The sequence below is a fragment of the Euprymna scolopes genome, chromosome 12, assembly GCF_053919585.1.
Source record: "Euprymna scolopes isolate OS-2025 chromosome 12, ASM5391958v1, whole genome shotgun sequence".
NCBI lineage: Eukaryota > Metazoa > Mollusca > Cephalopoda > Sepiida > Sepiolidae > Euprymna > Euprymna scolopes.
In genome coordinates this window covers 150,080,408-150,105,597 of record NC_136493.1, presented here as the reverse complement: position 1 = coordinate 150,105,597, position 25,190 = coordinate 150,080,408, and the positions used below count along the sequence as shown (strand labels likewise).

At 32.9% G+C, this 25,190-nt stretch overlaps 2 protein-coding genes across 9 annotated transcripts in view; one reads left to right on the top strand and one right to left on the bottom strand.

Annotated features, from left to right (window-relative positions):
- LOC145291545 (uncharacterized) overlaps window positions 1-25,190 on the bottom strand; it is an 84,155-nt gene that overhangs the window by 4,429 nt on the left and 54,536 nt on the right. The window lies entirely within an intron of this gene.
- Window positions 1-25,190, top strand: part of LOC145291542 (uncharacterized) — a 459,128-nt gene that overhangs the window by 403,316 nt on the left and 30,622 nt on the right. For 6 of the 8 annotated variants that reach the window (XM_080137547.1, XM_080137549.1, XM_080137550.1 and 3 more), the window contains 2 exons: window positions 16,574-16,818; window positions 17,346-18,000. In XM_080137547.1, coding sequence (XP_079993673.1) covers window positions 16,574-16,818; window positions 17,346-18,000 — 900 coding nt within the window. The remainder of the gene's footprint in view (window positions 1-16,573; window positions 16,819-17,345; window positions 18,001-25,190) is intronic. The other 2 variants (XM_080137554.1, XM_080137553.1) reach the window with 2 other exon arrangements.

Below are 25,190 nucleotides of genomic sequence, written 5' to 3'. Positions count from 1 at the left end.
GTAAAGAGAGTTAATATTTTTGAGATGAAATAAAAAAAACATTTAAAACTATTTAAAAACAAAAAAAAGATGCAGTAATTTTTATGAAGTAAAGTAACTTATTCGCTATAGTAACATTTATTTGTTGTATATTTGATTTTTTACCACTTTTGTTAATCACTGGATTGTAAAACAAATCCTAAATTTTAGCTGCTGAACATGTATAGAGGCTTTGGAGATGAGCGAAGAGTTGAATGTGACAAAAGCTAAGCACCATGAGCCTTGTGTTCAATTAAGTGTATAAAATTGTTTAGAATATGTGTTGTTTTCACATTATATAACCCTAAACAGTTGAATTCCTATAAAACGTATTCAGCCAAACCAAACAAGACCAAATCAAAAAATTTAAAGTTCCATGATTATTGGCTGTGAATAAAGTAATAAGACATCAGAGATCTTTTTTTTTTTTCCTCACATTCACCCCCCCCCCCAACAAGACATATCACCGCTTGAACACTTGAGACCATACCTAGAAAAGATTAACAAGACGTTGGTTTACATTACATTTAAACTTCTGCATATCAGTACAATCAGGGAAGCAGGGAGCAGGAAGGGAATCCCAAAGTCTAGCTGTTCAAGGGAAGAAACATAGTAGAAAGCTTTCTGGCATTTAAGGACCTCAACAGTGAAGGGGTGTGATTTTGTTGCTAAGCAGGTTTGTTGGGATATGTATGTGGAGAGGACACAAGTGTAACGAGTTCATCAGAGCACACTCCATTAAAATACTTGTAAAACAGGCACAGAGATGCAACATTGTGGCGATGGGACAGGGGTTAGAGCTTAGTTGACAAAGTGAGACCTAAAACTCTTTCTTGGATCCTATCTAAGAGGGAGAGACCAATGGTAGATGCGTCAGCCCAAATGAATGGCCTCGTAAAGGTACAGGATATTCTCAGGTGTTAGTTGCCTTCTAGCATGATAGAGGGAATCCACCTTCTTTGCAGCAGCCTTTGCAATGTTTTCAATGTATTTATAGATGGGAAGTACAGTATCAGACCCATCATTACTTTACTGGTAACCACTATTTACAAAACATAAAATGCTTAGAAACTATTAAAAATGTGATCAGTCGTTTGTAATTGTAAATAAAATAATAAGCACCAGACATTTTGGTTAATTGACAGGAATTAAGTTACCAAACTTCTTATTACTTTACTCACAATTCCAGCAAAAATCTAACAGTCAGTCGTGGTTCTTTCCAGAATGTGCTGCTGCCATTGCGCACAGAAATCACTTTTCCCATTGCTTCCAATGTAATAGATGTATTAAGACTATAGCTGCTTTCAGGACTGCCAGCAACCATTGTAAGAAAGTAATAAAGAACGCAAGAGAGTTGTACGCTCAGTCCGTCAAGTCAAAAGTAGCTGAACAGCGGCTTGGTTCCCACTAGTTTTGGCAAATAGCAAACAGAATCCTGAACAGAAGCGTGTGCTCCATCCCAACTATCATCAATTGACCTGAGGTAATCTCGTCAGCATCAGACAAAGCCAAACTCTTTGCCAAGAACTTTGCAGCTAATTCTACCCTTTGCGATCAAGGCCGCCAACCCCCAATATTTCCTCCTGTATCAAAAAACACGCTGTGATATACAAATATCTGTACGTGTTGTTGCCAAGCTAATCAAAAACCTTGATTCCGGCCCTGACGGTATTCCAATTATAGTACTAAAAAAAACTTCAACCAGAACTAGCGCCCATCCTTACAAAACTGTTTAAACGTTGTCTTAAGGAGAATTGCTTCCCATCACCCTGGAAAATCTCATCAGTATGCCCTGTATTTAAGAATTCAGGTGATCGCTCATCTCCCTCTCAGTACAGGCCAATAAGTCTCTTGTGCGTCATAAGTAAGTTGCTGGAATCTGTGTTAAATAGAAAAGTAATCAACCATCTCAGCAAAAATAATCTTCTTAGTGACACACAATATGGTTTCTGTTCTGATAGATCTACAGCAGATGTGCTTACAGTTATATCTCATAAGATTAGCGAATCTCTCGACAGAGGCAACTTTTCTAGGACAATTGCTCTTGACATATCAAAGGCCTTTGATAGGGTGTGGCATAAAGGTTTACTTCACAAGATCTTCAGCTATGGTATAGCTGGAAATGTCTTCTCAATTATTAAATCATTTCTCTCTGATAGGTTCATAAGAGTAGTAGTTGATGGGCAAAAATTAAAAGCTCACAGTATTAATGCTGGAGTCCCTCAGGGGTCCATCCTGTGCGTAACTCTTTTTCTGATCTACATTAATGATCTTCCAAATCACATCCTTACATCATTCGTAGACATTTATGCTGATGACACTACCATTTATGGTAGCACATCTAAGATCGTAAACGACCAAGTTCTCTCCGATTCTCTCTCCTCTGATCTTGAGCACGTGGTAGAATGGGGAAAGGAGTGGCTAGTTACTTTTAATGCATCTAAAACCAAGCATTTATCTTTATGTCATCAATGCTTTCATCCTCATCTGGTATCAATTGAAATGAATGGCTCTCGTCTTGGGGAGGCCTCATGTTTTGACAAGCTTCTGGGCTTTACCTTGAGTCCTGATCTTAAACGGAACACATACATTAAATCCGTTGTCAAGGCCGCTGGAAAATGGTGGTATCCTTCTATCGATCCAGTAGATATCTCACTGCTATCTATATAAGAGCCAGGTACGTTCAAGGATAAAGTACTGTTGCCACATTTGGGCAGGAGCTGCTAGAAAGGACTTGTCCTGCCTTGATAGAGTTCAAAATAGACTTCATAACCTCGTAGGAGATGTCCTTTTCTCTTCCCTACAACCTCTATCTCACAGAAGAGATGTTGCGAGTTTGTCTCTGCTTTATTGTTATTCTCATGGCAAGTGCTCGACTGAGCTTCAATCTATGGCCCCTCCTCACGAAACTTTCACAAGAAACACTCGTCTAGCTAAAAACACTATCAATAATTCCCCCTACTCTTTTTCTGTGCCTAAACCTAAATGTAGATTCCATGAACAAAGCTTCTTTCTTAGAACTGCACGCCTGTGGAATTGTCTTCCGTTTTCCTGCTTTCCAACTGACTACAATATGGTTGTCTTCAAGTCCAACATAAACAAGTTCTTGATGAGCCGTTCCACTTAAGTTAACAAATTTACCGAATTAAACGACCAAGTTCTCTCCAATTCTCTCTCCTCTGATCTTGAGCACGTAGTACAATGGGGAAAGGAGTGGCTGGTTACTTTTAATGCATCTAAAACCAAGCTTCTCTCTTTACATCATCAACATTCTAATTCACATTTGTCATCAATTGAAATGAATGGCTCTCGTCTTCAGGAGGCCTCAAGTTTTGACAAGCTTCTGGGCTTGACCATTACTCCTGATCTTAAATGGAACACATATATCAAATCTGTTGCCAAGGCCGCTGGAAAAATGGTGGGATCTTTCTATCGATCCAGTAGATATCTCACTGCTGATGCTATTCTCTATCTATATAAGAGCCAGGTACGTCCAAGGATGGAATACTGTTGCCACATCTGGGCAGGAGCTGCTAGAAAGGACTTGTCCTGCCTTGATAGAGTTCAAAATAGACTTCGTAGCCTCGTAGGAGATGTCCTTTTCTCCTCTTTGCAACCTCTATCTCACAGAAGAGATGTTGCGAGTTTGTCTCTGATGTATCGTTATTTTCATGGAAAGTGTTCAACTGAGCTTCAATCTATGGTTCCCCCCTCGCCAAACTTTCACAAGAAACACTCGTCTAGCTGTAAACACTATCAATAATTTCCCCCACTCTTTATCTGTGCCTAAACCTAAACGTAGATTCCATGAACAAAGCTTCTTTCTTAGAACTGCACGCCTGTGGAATTGTCTTCCGTTTTCCTGCTTTCCGGCTGACTACAATATGGTTGTGTTCAAGTCTAAAGTAAATAAGTTCTTGATGAGCCGTTCCATATAAGTTATTAAATTTACCAAATTTTCATTACTAATGATTACTATATTGACCAATTTCTACTGTACACTCTTTAACCCTTATCCTTGAGTGGCCTCTGGGCCTTGATAATGTGGTGATGCCTATGTAAAAAAAAAAAAAAAAAAATTTCCATTACTAACGATTACTATATTGTCCAATTGACACTCTTAACCCTTATCCTCGAGTGGTCTCTGAGCCTTGATAAGTGGTGATGCCTATGTAAAAAACAAAACAAAATAATTACAGAATTTAATTGCTTATAACTGCAAATCCTTCACAAATGAGTGGATAAAGGAAAAATTGTTTTTTTATTAATTTCCTTCAAAATAATTTATGTCGCCAATAGCAGTTTACAAACTTCAGTTATCATTCTTCCTTAGTGAGCCTCTTTCTAGATTTGTTTAAGCAGGAATTTCAATTAAAGGGTCTCTCTCTCTCTCTCCTTCATAATAGTTGGCAAAGTTTTTCTTAGCGTTCAACGAAACAATGCGGTCGTGAGAAAATAAAAGGATGGTTAGATTTATTAGTGAAATGTATGAGATACTCTTGCTGTGGCAACGTTCGTTTGTTGCAAACCTTTTTTTTTTCTTTCTTATTATGGCTGTGTCTATCATGCGTGGGAAAGAAAAACGACCCCCCCCCCTTTTTTTTTAAACTCAACACTCGCCTCCCCCATCCCCACTTTACAATCCCGGTAAGCAAGACAAGACATTTGTAATTGTAGTGGTTAGTATATAGTCTGTAAAAAGGGGTAAAATACTAATAAGACGTCTTGCCAAAAACTTTCAAAGTGGTGTGTGTGTGTGTGTGTGTGCGCGCGCGTGCTAAAAGAATACTCGTCCCAGGACGGATAAAAATGAATTCCTTGAACAGAATAGTTTTGTATCACTTTTATGTGCCCTTACATAAATTAAAATCAAAATATAATATATAGAATCCTTATTACATAATTTTGATTGTAGAACATATCTAAAAAAAATTAAGTCTTAAGCTTAAGAAGTTTAAGAAAAATTTAAATTTAGGAAATCCTGCTTATGTGGTGGCTAATATTAAACTATGGATCAAATTCAATAGAAATTTGAAATACTTCAATTTTTAAATGGGAGATTGTGCCCCATAGCTAAACATTTAAAACATTTTAAAAAAATCTGAAATATGAGGAATATTGATATTTAATGACCTATTGTTAAAATTTCACAAAAATCTGAGGCATTTGAATTTTTGCAAAGGTCTTTTGCCCCTTTTTAGCCCTTTATAGAAAACTAATCTCAATTAAATATAGCCCACTTCACAGCCTGTTACTCCTAGCAGCTGTGTTTCAAAATCTATAACGATCAGTTAATTAGTTTAGGAGTGAATCCTTTACATATGAATATATAACCATATACACATACCTAACCTATTTATTCTCAAAACAGAACAGTTTTGCACCCATTTTTATGTCTTTTTCGAAGATTAAAATCAGTGTGTGTGTGTGTGTGTGTGGAAATGTGTTTCGTTTTCAATTATATTTCACCTTTCATTTATACAAATCCTTCAATTGATGAAGCTCGATGTAATTACAGAGCATATAACAAATAAACGACAAAAGCTTATATTTCAAATTTCAAGAAATGCACAACACATTATATATACATGATACTAAATCATATGTTTAGAATTCTTATTTTATTTTGGATTAAAATCTATCTTATGACTTTGAATCCAGAAAATGTCTAACATTTACGGATTAAACTTAAATTTTGTTCATAAGAAATTGGAATTCAGGGAATATTTATTAATGTCCAATACTCGTTTATTCAAATTTCACACAAATCAGAGATATATTAATTTTCGCAAAAGGCTTTCACTCCCTATTTGTTCCCTTTGCCTAAAACTAAATTTAAATAAATATAGCCTATATTACCCACCTTTAGGCCTAATAGCCCTGTTTCAAAATTCATAATGATTGGTTCATTAGTTTAAGAGTTATAGAGAATTAATGTTTCATGTTAAATGCTATTTCAGTTCAATTTTTAAAATTTCACAAAATAACATTAGTTGTGTGCTTATATGTATACATGTATATTGTGAAACATTTACAACCGCTATCAATAATTTCTTTTGTTGTACCTAAAACTTAATGAAAACTTTGTGAGCAAAGTTTCTTTCCTAGAACTACCCGTCTGTGGAACACAATATCGTGGAGCTGCTTCTCAGCTGACTATATCATGGTCATTTTCAAGTCCAATGCAAACAAGTTCCTGTTGAGCCATCCTTTTATAAATAATAAAATTCTACTCAAATTTCCACCATTAATAATTACCACGGTGTTGTTTCACAGGTCATCTGACATTCATTAATCCCTAGCCTCGGGTGACCTTTGGACATTGATAAACAGTGAACCCCTAGTAGTATATGGACGTTTTTTATGTATGTGTGTATATATTTATGTGTATATGTGTATATATTTTTTGTGTGTGTAGGTACACAGGGTGGAACGATAAAATTGTCACCCTAAAGAAAACAGCACTACAGATTTATTTTAAAACTTTTATTGAAAAAAATCAATTCAGGTAACTTGATTATGTAGTAGAGCTGACATCTATTCGATGTAGCCACCTTCAGCCTCAATCACCCCCTCAATACAGGTCCAGAACTGGGATCATGCCTTTTCCACAAGTGCCGGCGGGAGCTTGGTGAATGCTTGGCAGATGACAGTGATCAGGCTGGTTTTGGTATTGTAGGAAGTCATGTTGGTGATGTTCTCAACGTATGACTAATCAAAGTAGTTCAGCGGGTTCAGGTCGGGGGAAAGGAGAGGGGCAGTAAGAGAAGGATACAAAGCTGTAGTACTCCTTCTAAAGCCAAGTCTGGGTCTTTTTGGACTTGTTTTCCAGCACAGAGTTCTGCTGCCACACCCAGAGTCTGCCAGCGGCCACCTGATTGCACTAGGGGATCAACACACTCTTCAGCGCATTCAGGTACATTTTGGTGTTGACTTTCAAGCCGACTTCGAAGATGTGAGGTGGCCCTCACTTGAAACTACACCAAAGACCATAACCGTGGCTGGAAACTTTGTTGAGGTGTGCCCTCAAGCATTGAACCGTCCGGATATGCATTTTGAGGGTGTTGGCAATGGTCCTGTTGTCATAATTTGGATCAGTAGAGTGCATGAGTTGTACAGCAGCACATCTCTGATCTCACTCACTGAACATTGTGTCACTTTCAGACATGATAAAAGGCTTCTATTGCTCTTGGGATTTGTACACAACTGGCCAACTAGTAAATGGTTTGCAACAAAAAAACAAAAAAAAACGGTTTTCATCAAATGGAAATGAAATCAGGTCTTCTTTTCTTGGGCGACAATTTTATCGTTCCACCATATATATATATATATATATATATATATATATATATATATATATATATATATATATATATTGTTTTCCGAATTCCACATGACCAACCTAGAAACCAAAGTTTTCAATATAATATCAAAACTATCTATCTACGTCAGGTACGTAGATGATATACTCTTATTAACGGAAAACCTAGACGAATTAATAAACATTAAACCCGCTCTTAAAAATAATTCTATACTAAATTTCACATATAAAACAAATATAAGCACTAGTATCCCCTTCCTCGATATAGAAATAAAAGTCGACACCGATAAATTTACTACGTACCCATACAAAAAACCTACCAGTAAGGAATCATGTCTTCTTAATTACAAAAGCGAATGCCCTGATAGATGTCGTAAAAAATCTCATCTACAGAACTAAACGTAATTCCTCCACTAAAATATTCTATAAATCACTTTTGAACGTAAAACAAACTTTAATTAATAACGGCTTCCCAAACTACATAGTTGACCAGCAGATTAGACACTTTTTAACTACCATTAATAATAAGAATAATAATAACGATAGGAGCGATAATAACATTGACATTTATTATTGATGCATGAGAATTACAAATTAAATGAAAAAATAATAATAGATATCGTACACAAATATGTCGTAACCATGGAAAAAAAACTCTAAAATAAGATTTATTATTTATTACAAAAATTTAAAACTAGCCAATTACTAATAAAAAATAACCCTACATCTGATGGCAGTATGCTGAAAACTAGAAAGGCCGTGTACATCTTTAAATGTCCCATAGGAGAATGCGTCTCCAAAAATAATTCGTACATTGGCATGACTCGAACCAGCATCTCCCGTCGTTTTACATGCCACCTGTCTTCCCTAAATAGTTCAATCTGTCAGCACCTCATAGCACACCACACCCTTAAAAATGAGTTTAGAGACATATTAATAAAAACACGGCCATTTTAACTGTCTCATATTGCAAGGTGCGCCTCCCAATCTTTGAGGCATTGTTAATCCACATTAATAAACCAATGATTAACCAGACGCAAAATGAAACGGAGGGCACGCTCAAGTGCTTTTGAGTATTTCAATGATTTTAAGCGATTTTAATCGTCTTTTCATTTCATCTCGTTATTTTCAAGTTTTCAATTTCATTTTTTACTACTCGTCTGAGGATGACCAATGGAGGTCGAAAACGTTCGTGATTATGGGAAATTTCTTTTTTCACTCGGAAAAAACGTTTGGAAAATGGTCCGACAAAGAGAAAAGGAGGATTACAAGAAAAACAAGCAATAGTTGTCTGTGCTATTTAATGAAACGTGCATAAAAGAAAAAATACTGCCTAAATATACTAATATATATATATATATATATATACTGTGTAAGCAAAAACAAGACTTCAAAACAAGGTGTTGGTGGCAACAAAAAGTGTATTTCAATTTACGTTACAATTGTTTTCATGTCCAGTTCGACAATTTCAAGCATTATATCATTTGAAAATTTTCAAAACCAGCATTTCTTCGGACTTTATGAATAAGCACACTTTTGGCAATGGAGCATTTTTTGAAGAGAAGGAAGGAAGGGGAAATCCCTAGCTAGAAAGGCATGCGAGAAACATCTCATATATATATATATATATATATGAGCTTGCGTGTGTATATGCTTACGTGTGTGTATATAACGTGTGTTTGTGTATAGGTTAAAGACTACAGCTGTTATCTGTTGCTGACTGCAGTTTAGTTGGTGAGGGAATTTTGCCCCTTTTTGTTGGGTTCCTTTATTTCTTCTTCTCCCATCCTCCCATACCTTTCCAGCAGCACTCACAGCTATTTTCAATATTTCTTTTTCTTCTTCCTCTTCTGTTAAATAATAAAATTACTTTGTTTTTCCTTTTATTAAATAAAAAAGAAAGAAAGAAAAAACTACAATGTAATTAATTGCACCTTTTTAGTTATTTTTTTGTCTTCTTTTTCACTTCAATTCTTGCTTTCTTTCATCTAGCCTCACAGAAATGGGTGTCAAATTCATTTCTTAATTTAAACAATAAATATGTTATAATCTCTTTTTGGCATTCTCTCTGCTCTCTTATTTTTTTTTACCCCACCATCCTCTCTTTCTTGTTTTATTTATTCCTTCACATATCTCTTTTATTTGTCTTCCCACAGTTTCCCCCTCTTCTGTATTCTGTTTGGCAAAGAATTTTTGGTTTTTCATTTACAGATTTCATTTCTGGCTAGTGCCTCCATTTCTTTTTCTACATTCTTCCTACATTTTTTTCTTTTCTATGGTTTCATTTACATAATTATTTTTAAACAGTTCATAATAAATTAATGCTTGTTGTTATTTATTTGTAATTGTCCTATTTTTACTATGTATATGCAATAGTTTTGTCGCTATTAACAGTTATCTCTACTATTATATAGAATGTATTGTGTTTGTTCTCTTATGGACTTGGAAACGGCTGAGTCGAGTTTTATGAAATTTCAAACAAAGGTATTTTATGTGCCTGGCAATGTTCTTAGATAGGTTTTGTATAGGAATATCTTCGATAAGTATTGATAATCGAAATAATCCGATGAAAGAAGAAACAATCGATTTTGATCAAAGTTAACACCTTACACAGCCTAACATCACAAGTGCATTTGAGAAGTTTTTATTACCACACAAGCCGAAAGGTCCAACATATAAAATCAACAGTAGATTCTTTGATATGACAAGGGTGCATCTGAAATGAATGTTTCTGTTTAATACACAATTTCACAATGATACATGACATTTTAAAGTTAAATTCAAATCATTATCACACAAGCAGTAATGTCAGGCATATGAAATCAACAGTAGGTTCTTTGATATAACAGGAGCGTTTGAAATGAATTTTTCTGTTTAGAACACAATTGAAGCATGATACTTGACTTTTGCATTTTAAACTTTAATGCAAGCCATTATATAAAAAATAATTTTATAAAATTAACAGTAGATTTTCTACAGTGCAATATATTGTGGACTTAGTTATTGTGAAAGGCATGTGAAGCTTCATCTAGGTGCATTGCAATGGATTCCTAATTAAAACAATCAATCAGTTGATTTGATCGACAAGTGGGTTATTCCATTGATTTTGATGACAAAAATATGGGAGTGTTAAACATTGATTGATCATCATTCAATCCAGGGTCATCTTGTTCGTTAATTTATATATTAAAAAAAAAATGAATTGTCAAACCTTTCTTAAAATATTTGCTGATTTTTTTTTTTTTTAGAGGAGGTAATTTAAATTAAACTAACTACAAAAAAGTATTCAAGACATAATTAATAAGCAGGAGTTCTAACTGTTGCGGACCAGAGTATAAATATCCTAACTCGCTACAAAAGAAAATAATGAAACGAATGGAATGAAGGAAACAATAAATCAATTGCGGGATGAAATAAACATGTTGTTTATTTTCTGTTGAAAATAAAATGGTTTAGGTGTAACACGTGTTCATTCAGGCGTTGACGACTACATGTGTGGAAAAGAAAGGGATGAAGTCGAGGGCAAGAAATGGCCGTCCCGCACGTAGAAAGGAAAATAGAAAGGGAGTGTTTGCCTCAGCAAAACTGTGCGTTCATGATAGCAGTCGTCCACGTGGAAAAGTCTTCAAGCCAAGAGCTATGGACGCCGAACTTGCCTGGTTGACGAAACCAGGCAAAAGGGAAGAAAGAGGAAGTTGAATAGTGTTGTGGACTTTTATATCGGAGTGAGTGTTCTGACTGCGCATGTCTAGAATTCCTTTCAGGGGAAGTGACATTTGGCATGTGTGCGTACTTGTGCGCGTATATGTGCGTACATGTGTGTGTGTGTATGAGGATGTGTATATGCGTGTGTACATGTGAGGAAAACATGTTTGAACATAAAGGAGAAGCTGACTGTCATATGTAGAATATGCAGAAGGTAACTTGGCACTTCCTCCTGTTTTTTTTTTATTATTGTTTTTGTATTGCTTTTAAATTCAATAAAAAAAATTTAAGTTAAAAAAATAAAGAGCACAAACAAACCATCACTCTATCGAATTGCTTTCATCTTTCTTTTCATTTCTTAATGATGTCTTGTTTACAAGAAAAATTTGTATCAAAGTTACCAAAATGTTAATATTTTGTTTATATAAATAAATGTCAATGTTAATATCTATTCATATAAATCAGAGGTCTCCAAACTACGGCCTGCGGGCCAAATTCACCAAAGTCTTTAATCTGCCCCACAGAGCTCTTATGGAAAACGTAAAAATATTCATGAAAGATTGAAAAAATGGAAATCAGTGAAAACATTGTAGCGGTTTTTCTATTTGTTCAAAAAATGACTAAAAGAATGAGGTTTTAAAGAACGAGTTTTATTAAAAAGTAAAACTAATAAGCAAAACAGTATAAAACACATCTAGGTACTTTTTTCTTTTTCATTTTGGTCCGCGTAACTTTAAAAAAAGTCAGTAATATTGACCCCCTATTTGAAAACTTTGGAGACCTCTGATATAAATAAATGCAAAAGTTTTGCCTTGTGTTTACAACAAACTTGTGAATGAAATGCTATTTAAAATGTTGGGTTCCAACATTTCAAGCAGTGAACTTTGCCAAGCAATAGTCAGCTGACAAAGCTAGCAGATGTTTAACATTTAAAGTCATCTTGCGAGATTTTACAAGTCCAACTCTGGGAAAATCGCAGTACTAAATTGGTGACCCTCCTCCTCCAAGAAAAAATACTGAGTTATGCGATATTTGTTTTGTTTTTGTTGCTATGTTTGTTGGCTGCCTGGGAAATAAAGGGCGGTTCGCTTTGTGTGAGATCATGATTTTCGATTGCTTGATCACTGTACGTAGATCATCTTAATAATGTTATGTCTGTACTTGACTTTATAAATGTTATATTTCCCTCAATTCTCGTGGCGGTTGATGGTGGCCCAGGGGTAATGTTCCTTGCTAATAGAGTCAAAAATGGCTTTGTGGATGGGTTCAAATACATTTGCGAAAGCATGGAACACTAGTGTTTATAGGTATAAAAAATAATTATTTATAATTATATCTGATATTTTCCCCAAACCTCTGGCCTTGATGGAAGGGAGACTAAAACTTGCTGCTATCGTTTCAAATGATCTAAAAATAACAGCAAGGAGAGACTTGATTCCAAATATTTCTCATATTGTTATATCTTTCCTCTTTAGGAAATAAGATACGATTATGAATATCTCCAGTATCAAATAATCCTTATACACTGTGAAATTTACTTTATGTATGAAACTAAAGAGGAGAGATATAACATATGAGAAATATTTGGAATCAACTCTCCCCGTGCTGTTATTTCAGATCATTTGAAACCATAGCAGCAAGTTTTAGTCTCCCTTCTATCAAGGCCAGAGTTTTTGGGGAAATATCAGATATTTTGTAATTCATATGCAAAACTAGGAAATCAAATGACTATGATTGAAATATTTTATAGCTGTATAAATGTGCTAAAAATAGGCTCTGTATGATGGATGATTCCTTAATGTGCGACCTTAAGGGCAAATGTCACATAGCCAACTACACATTTCAGGTCATTAGCTTTCCAACAAGCCTTTGTGTGTTTAATTCTGATCAATAGTTGCTGAGATTTGGAACTTATAAAATTGCCAAAAAAGGTGATTATATATATATATATATATATATACTCGTAGCCAAATTGAATATTGAAATGCTCACATCTTTGGTTCTATGGGACGAAAATACATAAAAATTTGAAGGCTTTTTGAAGATTATAATACTATTCTATGGTTAAAATTGTATGACAATTGTTAAAAAAATAACCTATATTTTCAAACCAATAAAATATGCCCAAATTTGCCTTCATTTGTATATGTATATATAATGGCCTAGCAGGTCAGCTTTAGTTTTACTACTTTGGGATGAATTTTGCTTAGGATTTTTTTTTTGCTTGGTTGTCTCCCCTGTGGCCTTGCCAGGACACTAACATTATATATATATATATATATATAACCTATGTGAATTAACCAGCATTTCGATGGCAGGACTAAATATTAAATTGTTCTAAAAGAAATCAAAATCAAATTAATTAGCAAAAAAAAAAAAAAAGAAGAAAACTTACACATCGGAAGAACTTAATATAATTCATGTAAATGCATAAAACACACACACACACACACACACACACACACACACACACACACACACACACACACACACACACACACACACACACTTTCTAACCCTCACACATCCAGACTTTATAAAAACATTAAAACGGTTTGCACAAATTCATTCATGTTTCCCTGCTCATCTTCAGAACTGACTAATAATAAAACCAAACAAAAATCAAATTCGTCCAAACAAAATCCAAAGTATAAATAGCAGCAGCAGTGACCGACATCATCTTGCTACTTCGATTGCTGAGGTGATGGAGAATTGAAAACTTTAAGCGTGTCTACCCTGTATTTTTTTTTTTATTCTGTACTTTTGGAAAAAATATTACTTTTAAATTCATTCTATCAATATAATTGAACTTGATTAAATATATAAGTGAAAATGTTTTTGTGTGAGGACACTTCTCAACCTAATATACCCAACGAATTTTTGATCTACAGATTTGAAATTTGGTATATATGGTGTCATGCTGGCCTAGTGGTTATCTTACTTGATTCACTGTCGTTAGGTTTTGGTTTCAATTTCAGTTTGAGTTTTTTTTTTGTTTTTTGTTTTTACTTACAAGAAATGAATTGTTTAGAAAAAGACACAATACTCACATGCACATGTCTCAGTTTTTGCATGGATTAAAATATAATATTTATACATATTTTACGATTAGGAAACACCGAGTGATATATAGTGTTATTATTAATCTCTCTCTCTCTATATATATATATATATAATTTTATTTTTAATTTATCTATTAAATATTCAAATATTTATATGTGTCCATGGAAAAAAAAAGAGCGAAGCAAAACAAAAATAGGAAAGCAACAATTAAATATAAACAACTGTTCTATCGCTGATAAAAAATCACAGCAGATTTTTATATAAAAGAGGTTTCTCTCTTCTTCCTCTTTCTGTAACCTTTATTGACTTGATAATGTAAGAAAGTTGCTGTGTAACATTACACTTGTTTTATTTATTCCATTTTCATCCCAAACAAAGCACAGTGCCACTTTGATGTAGGAGGCTACTATCAGGGACATAAGTTATAGGGATACTATGTAGGGAGTTGAGCAGCAAGATGTCTGTTCACATTGCACTTGAACTTCTGCATGTTAGAACAGTTAGGAAAACAGGAACCCAGAAGGGACTTCCAGAGTCTACAGTTCTGGGGAAGAAACTATTAAAGTAGAAGGCCTTCTTACATTTAGGGATCTCTACTGTGTAGGGGTGGGATTTTGCTGATTGTCGGGTTTGTCGGGAGGGGTACAAGATGCTTGTAGTTCGTCAGAGCATCCACCATTAAAATACTTGTAAAACAGGCAGAGGGATGCAACATTTCATCGATGGGACAGAGGTTAAAGCTTGGATGACAGTTCAGGACCTATCAGGTTAGTGACTCTCTTTCGAACCCTGTCCAGGAGTGACAATACTCCATACATGGGCGAATGGTGGCCTTGTAGAGGTACAGGATACTTTCAGGCATAAATAACTTTCTAGCACGGTAGAGAGAGCCCACCTTTCTCGCAGCGACCCTTGTAATGCTCTCAATATATATATACTAGCAGGCCACCTCGCATTGCCCAGTCGTAAAATACATATAAATATTTTATTTTAATTAATCCAGAATTCTTATTTGTTATAAACAGAAATACCATAGTTATTAATCGTAACATTAAATTCCTTAAAAAAAAAAAAAAAAAAAAAAAAAAAAAAATGAAACAAGAAAAAAAACTGGGACACGTGCATGAGAGTATTATGTTTTTTCTAAACAGTCCATTTCTTGTAAGTAAAAAAAAAAAAATACTCAAACTGATATCAAAACAAAAACCTAAAGACAGTGAGTCAAGTACGATAACCATTAGGCCAGCTTGACACAATCTTTAAAAGGTTTTCAAACTTACTGATTTTTAACATAATGAATCTGTCATGTGAATGATTCATTCATGTGCATTCATAAAACAATTGAAAAACAGATAAAAATCTGACCCCCCCCACACACATAACAATTTTTCAAATTTTATCCCTTAGCAGTTTTTTTTTCCTGACGAAAAGCCGATTCCAAAGTTTTCCACATGTCTGAATATCCTATATACCAAATTTCAAGTATGTACATAAAAAATTTGTTGAGTATATAGGTTGAGACACATACATTCACACATTATTCTCACTTTTATAGATAAATCAAGTTAAAGTATATTGATAAAACAAACTTAAACCAATATTTTTACAACACGGCTTTTTCCCTGTGTAGAAGGCTTATTTTTTTATTAGGTGCACTGAGGATGGTCTCATTAGAAAATAAAATGCCTCATATATTTGGAACTTTACAGATATTTTGATGGTTGGCTGAAACAATTGTATGCTGCAAATAAGAACACTTTTTTGCCTTTTTTTTTATTTTTAAATTTTGCCTTCTTTTTTATTTTTAAATTTTGCCTTCTTTTTTATTTTTAAATTTTGCCTTTTTTTATTTTTAAATTTTGCCTTTTTTTATTTTTAAATTTTGCCTTTTTTTTATTTTTAAATTTTGCCTTTTTTTATTTTTAAATTTTGCCTTTTTTATTTTTAAATTTTGCCTTTTTTTATTTTAAATTTTGCCTTCTTTTATTTTAAAATTTTTCCTTTTTTTTAATTTAAATTTTGCCTTTTTTTAATTTAAATTTTGCCTTTTTTTTTAATTTAAATTTTGCCTTTTTTTTAATTTAAATTTTGCCTTTTTTTATTTTTAAATTTTGCCTTTTTTTATTTTTAAATTTTGCCTTTTTTTATTTTTAAATTTTGCCTTTTTTTATTTTTAAATTTTGCCTTTTTTATTTTTAAATTTTGCCTTCTTTTTTTATTTAAATTTTGCCTTTTTTATTTTTAAATTTTGCCTTTTTTTATTTTTAAATTTTGCCTTTTTTATTTTTAAATTTTGCCGTTTTTATTTTTAAATGTTGCCTTTTTTATTTTTAAATTTTGCCTTTTTTATTTTTAAATTTTGCCTTTTTTATTTTTAAATTTTGCCTTTTTTTATTTTGTCTTTTTTTATTTTTAAATTTTGCCTTTTTTTTAATTTTAAATTTTGCCTTTTTTTAATTTTCTTAGCAATTACTGAGGAGGAGTTTTATGGTTCGTCGCACCCCCAAGTGCATTATCAATCCGATGAAAATGTTGGTGAAAGAAGATCAGCTCGATCCGAAGGAGGAAACGGCCGATCCGAGTCTGTAGGGCCGAATTGGCCAGCATCGAATCGGGAGTCTAGAGCCTGTGATGAGGCACAACTCGTAGCCAATGATACGACGGCATCTGCCCCAGAGGTTTCAACAATACCATCTCCAGATTTTAGCAAGGCAAGTCTTTCTGCACTCTCACATTTTACACCTGACCATATCCCTATTTTATGAAATGGAGCTATCACAAAGAGTCTATTCTATTAGTATAATAATAATGGCAATGGAGGACCCTTAATAGGGTACTACTCTACAAAAGAAGGTCTCATGTATTATATAGAAAGGAGAGAAAAATCTATTTAAAAAAGAAATTTTGTTTTTTTATATATGAATATATGTAAGTTATTTTATGGACCTAACTGATAATTGATCTAGTGACCCTAGATAGAATTGAAGTAAATTTTCAGTGGTGTCTTTGGATTCCTTAAAAAATTTAACCCTCATTGAAATGTTCTGCTAACATATTAATTTCTATAACACACAAACTTTTATATATACATAGAATTTAACTAATTTTATATATACATAGAATTTAACTAATTTTATATATACATAGAATTTAACTAATTTTATATATACATAAAATTTAACTAATTTTATATATACAAAGAATTTAACTAATTTTGCTTTCTTTTTTTCTTTTTCAGCGTCCAAAATCTTTGGAGGATAACCTGAATGATATAAGAGTAGACTACAAGACTCGATGCTTAAGTCGTTATAACTCTGTGAAGCGTCGGCAAATGGAACGATTACGGCAGCGTTCAGACTGGTTTCTTGGGCCACCAAGTGGTAGCACCAACGGAAGAACCGGAGGAGAAGGAGGAGATGGGGGAGGAGGAAGTGTTGCTAGGAGAGGGAGCAGCAATAACAGAAATCATAAAAATGATACGGGCAACCTTAACGAAGGCAGTAGCAGCAGCTGTGGAGGAGGTGATGGTGGAGGTGAAGGAGGAGGAGGAGAAGGCGTCAAGTGCGAAAGTCATCTACAAGAACACCAGCATCATCAACCTATCAAAGCAAAGACTTCAGGTACTTGTGTGACAAAGTCCTCGTCGGAAGGTGCCGTGCTAGACGTACTAGGTTCGGATGAAGAGAGCGTCTTCACAGACAATACAAGTCGAAGTGAGTCCCCCGCTTCTGAACCGATACAAAGTCTTGCCGTTAGAGAACAGCGTGCTGTTATACATAGTGACAATGTAGTTGATATTACGCCAACACCCGACTGCATGCAGGAAACGGTGACGAGTATGCGACGCATGTCTAATGATGACAACGCCGTGGAAGAAGAAGAAGAAGAAAAAAGTAATGTTTGCAATTTTATGGTTGAACACAAATACGAAGAGGCTAACTCTTAGCGTTATCACTAATGTATTTTTTTTCCTTTATAATACAGTAGAACCCCGAGATACGGCATTAATCCGTTCTGAGGTTGGGATCGTAATGTGAAATCACCACGTGACAGGGGCCATAAGCAAAATTTTATATAGTACATATTACAAATTAGTAACAAAATGCAGTACAGTATATAATACACATGTGTATAATCAAATAACATTATAAATAACACCATAAGGCGGGGCAAATACTGTAACCCGGGTCCGGAAAAACATCGTAGCCTGAAAAAAACTGTATCCCAGGGTTCTACTGTAATCATAATAAGAGCGCAGACTTCTACCAACATTCAATAATACATACCACCAAGATCGAATAATTCAATCACGTAATTTGTATTGTTTGTTTTATTCAAACAACTGTTCTTATCTTGAACATTATTCTCATAATTTTTTGGCTGATGTAACCTCCGACCTTCTTCAGGTATATCTTGTAGACTCAAAAATCTTTCTGATGAACTCAAGAATCTTTCTCTCAAACACCGGAATCTGTATAGAATTTCAAACAGAACACTTTATTTAATCCACAAGGGTAGCAAGTTCTTGTTCCATCAGCCATGAATAGGAAGAACTGTTAAGCAATTCATAATTGCACTTCAAATGTCGCCCGCACTGAGGATTTAACTTTCAACCTCCAGAAGACTGTCACTTAAAACTTAATTTTTACTTAGTACTTTATCCGTTATGCCACGGGTTCTTGTCGAACAAAGTCCTGTGCAAAGTCCTTCAAGTTCAACAGAAAAATTCCTGAGTTCAACAAGATGCGTTTGGAGAAGGTCAGAGCCTCATGAAAATAACACTCCAGATAATAACAGTATTTCATGAAAATAACACTCCAGATAATAACAGTATTTCATGAAAATAACACTCCAGATAATAACAGTATTTCATGAAAATAACACTCCAGATAATAGCAGTATTTCATGAAAATAACACTCCAGATAATAACAGTATTTCATGAAAATAACACTCCAGATAATAACAGTATTTCATGAAAATAACACTCCAGATAATAACAGTATTTCATGAAAATAACACTCCAGATAATAACAGTATTTCATGAAAATAACACTCCAGATAATAACAGTATTTCATGAAAATAACACTCCAGATAATAGCAGTATTTCATGAAAATAACACTCCAGATAATAACAGTATTTCATGAAAATAACACTCCAGATAATAACAGTATTTCATGAAAATAACACTCCAGATAATAGCAGTATTTCATGAAAATAACACTCCAGATAATAACAGTATTTCATGAAAATAACACTCCAGATAATAACAGTATTTCATGAAAATAACACTCCAGATAATAACAGTATTTCATGAAAATAACACTCCAGATAATAACAGTATTTCATGAAAATAACACTCCAGATAATAGCAGTATTTCATGAAAATAACACTCCAGATAATAACAGTATTTCATGAAAATAACACTCCAGATAATAGCAGTATTTCATGAAAATAACACTCCAGATAATAACAGTATTTCATGAAAATAACACTCCAGATAATAGCAGTATTTCATGAAAATAACACTCCAGATAATAGCAGTATTTCATGAAAATAACACTCCAGATAATAACAGTATTTCATGAAAATAACACTCCAGATAATAACAGTATTTCATGAAAATAACACTCCAGATAATAGCAGTATTTCATGAAAATAACACTCCAGATAATAGCAGTATTTCATGAAAATAACACTCCAGATAATAGCAGTATTTCATGAAAATAACACTCCAGATAATAGCAGTATTTCATGAAAATAACACTCCAGATAATAGCAGTTTTTCATGAAAATAACACTCCAGATAATAGCAGTATTTCATGAAAATAACACTCCAGATAATAGCAGTATTTCATGAAAATAACACTCCAGATAATAACAGTATTTCATGAAAATAACACTCCAGATAATAACAGTATTTCATGAAAATAACACTCCAGATAATAACAGTATTTCATGAAAATAACACTCCAGATAATAGCAGTATTTCATGAAAATAACACTCCAGATAATAACAGTATTTCATGAAAATAACACTCCAGATAATAACAGTATTTCATGAAAATAACACTCCAGATAATAACAGTATTTCATGAAAATAACACTCCAGATAATAACAGTATTTCATGAAAATAACACTCCAGATAATAGCAGTATTTCATGAAAATAACACTCCAGATAATAACAGTATTTCATGAAAATAACACTCCAGATAATAACAGTATTTCATGAAAATAACACTCCAGATAATAGCAGTATTTCATGAAAATAACACTCCAGATAATAGCAGTATTTCATGAAAATAACACTCCAGATAATAACAGTATTTCATGAAAATAACACTCCAGATAATAACAGTATTTCATGAAAATAACACTCCAGATAATAACAGTATTTCATGAAAATAACACTCCAGATAATAGCAGTATTTCATGAAAATAACACTCCAGATAATAACAGTATTTCATGAAAATAACACTCCAGATAATAACAGTATTTCATGAAAATAACACTCCAGATAATAACAGTATTTCATGAAAATAACACTCCAGATAATAGCAGTATTTCATGAAAATAACACTCCAGATAATAACAGTATTTCATGAAAATAACACTCCAGATAATAACAGTATTTCATGAAAATAACACTCCAGATAATAGCAGTATTTCATGAAAATAACACTCCAGATAATAACAGTATTTCATGAAAATAACACTCCAGATAATAACAGTATTTCATGAAAATAACACTCCAGATAATAACAGTATTTCATGAAAATAACACTCCAGATAATAGCAGTATTTCATGAAAATAACACTCCAGATAATAACAGTATTTCATGAAAATAACACTGCAGATAATAACAGTATTTCATGAAAATAACACTCCAGATAATAGCAGTATTTCATGAAAATAACACTCCAGATAATAACAGTATTTCATGAAAATAACACTCCAGATAATAACAGTATTTCATGAAAATAACACTCCAGATAATAGCAGTATTTCATGAAAATAACACTCCAGATAATAACAGTATTTCATGAAAATAACACTCCAGATAATAACAGTATTTCATGAAAATAACACTCCAGATAATAACAGTATTTCATGAAAATAACACTCCAGATAATAACAGTATTTCATGAAAATAACACTCCAGATAATAACAGTATTTCATGAAAATAACACTCCAGATAATAGCAGTATTTCATGAAAATAACACTCCAGATAATAACAGTATTTCATGAAAATAACACTCCAGATAATAACAGTATTTCATGAAAATAACACTCCAGATAATAGCAGTATTTCATGAAAATAACACTCCAGATAATAACAGTATTTCATGAAAATAACACTCCAGATAATAACAGTATTTCATGAAAATAACACTCCAGATAATAGCAGTATTTCATGAAAATAACACTCCAGATAATAACAGTATTTCATGAAAATAACACTCCAGATAATAACAGTATTTCATGAAAATAACACTCCAGATAATAGCAGTATTTCATGAAAATAACACTCCAGATAATAACAGTATTTCATGAAAATAACACTCCAGATAATAGCAGTATTTCATGAAAATAACACTCCAGATAATAACAGTATTTCATGAAAATAACACTCCAGATAATAACAGTATTTCATGAAAATAACACTCCAGATAATAGCAGTATTTCATGAAAATAACACTCCAGATAATAACAGTATTTCATGAAAATAACACTCCAGATAATAACAGTATTTCATGAAAATAACACTCCAGATAATAGCAGTATTTCATGAAAATAACACTCCAGATAATAACAGTATTTCATGAAAATAACACTCCAGATAATAACAGTATTTCATGAAAATAACACTCCAGATAATAGCAGTATTTCATGAAAATAACACTCCAGATAATAGCAGTATTTCATGAAAATAACACTCCAGATAATAACAGTATTTCATGAAAATAACACTCCAGATAATAACAGTATTTCATGAAAATAACACTCCAGATAATAACAGTATTTCATGAAAATAACACTCCAGATAATAGCAGTATTTCATGAAAATAACACTCCAGATAATAGCAGTTTTTCATGAAAATAACACTCCAGATAATAGCAGTATTTCATGAAAATAACACTCCAGATAATAACAGTATTTCATGAAAATAACACTCCAGATAATAACAGTATTTCATGAAAATAACACTCCAGATAATAACAGTATTTCATGAAAATAACACTCCAGATAATAGCAGTATTTCATGAAAATAACACTCCAGATAATAGCAGTATTTCATGAAAATAACACTCCAGATAATAGCAGTATTTCATGAAAATAACACTCCAGATAATAGCAGTATTTCATGAAAATAACACTCCAGATAATAACAGTATTTCATGAAAATAACACTCCAGATAATAACAGTATTTCATGAAAATAACACTCCAGATAATAACAGTATTTCATGAAAATAACACTCCAGATAATAGCAGTATTTCATGAAAATAACACTCCAGATAATAACAGTATTTCATGAAAATAACACTCCAGATAATAGCAGTATTTCATGAAAATAACACTCCAGATAATAGCAGTATTTCATGAAAATAACACTCCAGATAATAACAGTATTTCATGAAAATAACACTCCAGATAATAGCAGTATTTCATGAAAATAACACTCCAGATAATAACAGTATTTCATGAAAATAACACTCCAGATAATAGCAGTATTTCATGAAAATAACACTCCAGATAATAACAGTATTTCATGAAAATAACACTCCAGATAATAACAGTATTTCATGAAAATAACACTCCAGATAATAGCAGTATTTCATGAAAATAACACTCCAGATAATAGCAGTATTTCATGAAAATAACACTCCAGATAATAGCAGTATTTCATGAAAATAACACTCCAGATAATAGCAGTTTTTCATGAAAATAACACTCCAGATAATAGCAGTATTTCATGAAAATAACACTCCAGATAATAACAGTATTTCATGAAAATAACACTCCAGATAACAGTTTTTCATGAAAATAACACCCCAGATAATAACAGTATTTCATGAAAATAACACTCCAAATAATAACAGTATTTCATGAAAATAACACTCCAGATAATAACAGTATTTCAAATAATCCAAACACTACAAATCATCCATATCTAAAGAATTCAGAAACGTTTAACATTTCTTGAAAAAAGGTTAAAAATAAAAGATATAAGCCAAGAAAACACATTAAAAAGCATCGTTAGTTCACTTATATTTTTCCCAACATTGTTCCAATAACAAACGTATCAAATGAAAAAAACAAATTTTTCATTCGATATAAATCCAAATAAGAATCAACTTTGAAATCTCCATGAACATTTTATTACTGAACAATGCGTTGTGGTAAAATATTTTGTGAAGCTCCATTTGATAGTTATGTGAAATTGTTAACATAGGCCATTAAACAACACAATTCCAGTTGAACCAGATGTAGGTATAGCACAATTATCCTGACAGTTGATAGGAACATGTTTAGCACAACACCGTAGTTAACATAACTCAAATGCTAGACAAAATCCCCAAATTTTATTTTAATTCTTAAAAATTAAATATGCAAATTTCATTTCATTTTAATTTAATCAATTACAGTTTGTATCGATGGAGAATTCTCCTTGGGATTCTCCACACTTGTTCCTTCCAGAACTGACATTTGAATCTTGCTGTCACTTGAATATTGCTGTTAGGGTTTAGGACTATAAATGTATTACCATTCTGGTTAGGATTAGGGTTCATGCAAACTACAGATGTACTATTGTTCTGATTAGGGTTATAGATGTATTACCGTTCTGGTTAGGGTTATAGGATATATATATATATATATATATAAACTAGCGGGGGGGGGTACCCGGCTATGCCCGGGTGTCTTGAGGTAAATCAAAACTCCCGGGTGGGGGTGGGGGGTTAAATAATAATAAAAAAATGTTTTGGTAGGTGAGTATGAGAATCGAACTCGTACCCTTGAGTTGGAAATTAATGTGTGAAAAAAAAAACGTGCGATGTTACCATTGGGCCACCATGACATACAGCGTAGACGTGTTTGAATTTATTTATCTAACTATAACTATAAAAACAGGCGTGCGTAATAAAAGTTAACTTTGCTGCTTCCATTTGACCTAATTAAGAAGGTCAAATACAAGTCACGCAGCGTAAGCGTCTGTTCCCGGCGCATTGCCGCGAACAAGTCCGTTTGAGTTTAGTTTCATTTTATTTATACTAAAAAGCCCAATCAACACGCGAGAAGCCAAAATAACAATAATTTTGTAAAAATCGACGTAAATAAATCTATATGCTACGCACTTTCCTAATTCCTAGATATTATGATATAGGACCTATATACACAGTTTTAAGCGATAGTAACAACCCCGGGAGCGCATGCGAAAGAAGCCTTTTGAAGACATACACGAAATGATCACACACATTTTGCCTTTTATATATATAGATGAGAAATAAATGAACCATAATCGAATGTTAAAAAAATAAATAATATATCAGTCGATTCAAAAATCACAAAGTGTAATATAAACAGAGGAAAAAAAAAAAAAGTGAACAGAGTTCGGAATGTTCACTTTTTTTTTCCCCTCTGGTTATATTACACTTTATGATTTTTTAATCGACTGATATATTATTTATTTTTTTAACATTCGATTATGGTTCATTTATTTCTCATTATTTTAAAATTTTTCTATTCAAATAAAGATTATATATATATATATAAAGTAAATATAAATTTGGGGTATATTTATTCTGAAAAAAAAAATGGATTAGAAAATATCCATTTTATTTATGCTTCAGCATAATCATGTTGACACACTATTTCTTGCTAGATCACCAAAGTTAAGCAACATGGAGCCGGCCAGTACCATATGAGTGACCATTTAGGAATGCTGGGCACTGTATGTCATCTTCCCATAAGTAGGATATACATACAGCTGTGGATCGTTTATGAATTTGATTTTCTATGAAGCCAGCATAGCCTTACGAGGACTAATAGATTACCAGGTATTACTGGTGCAT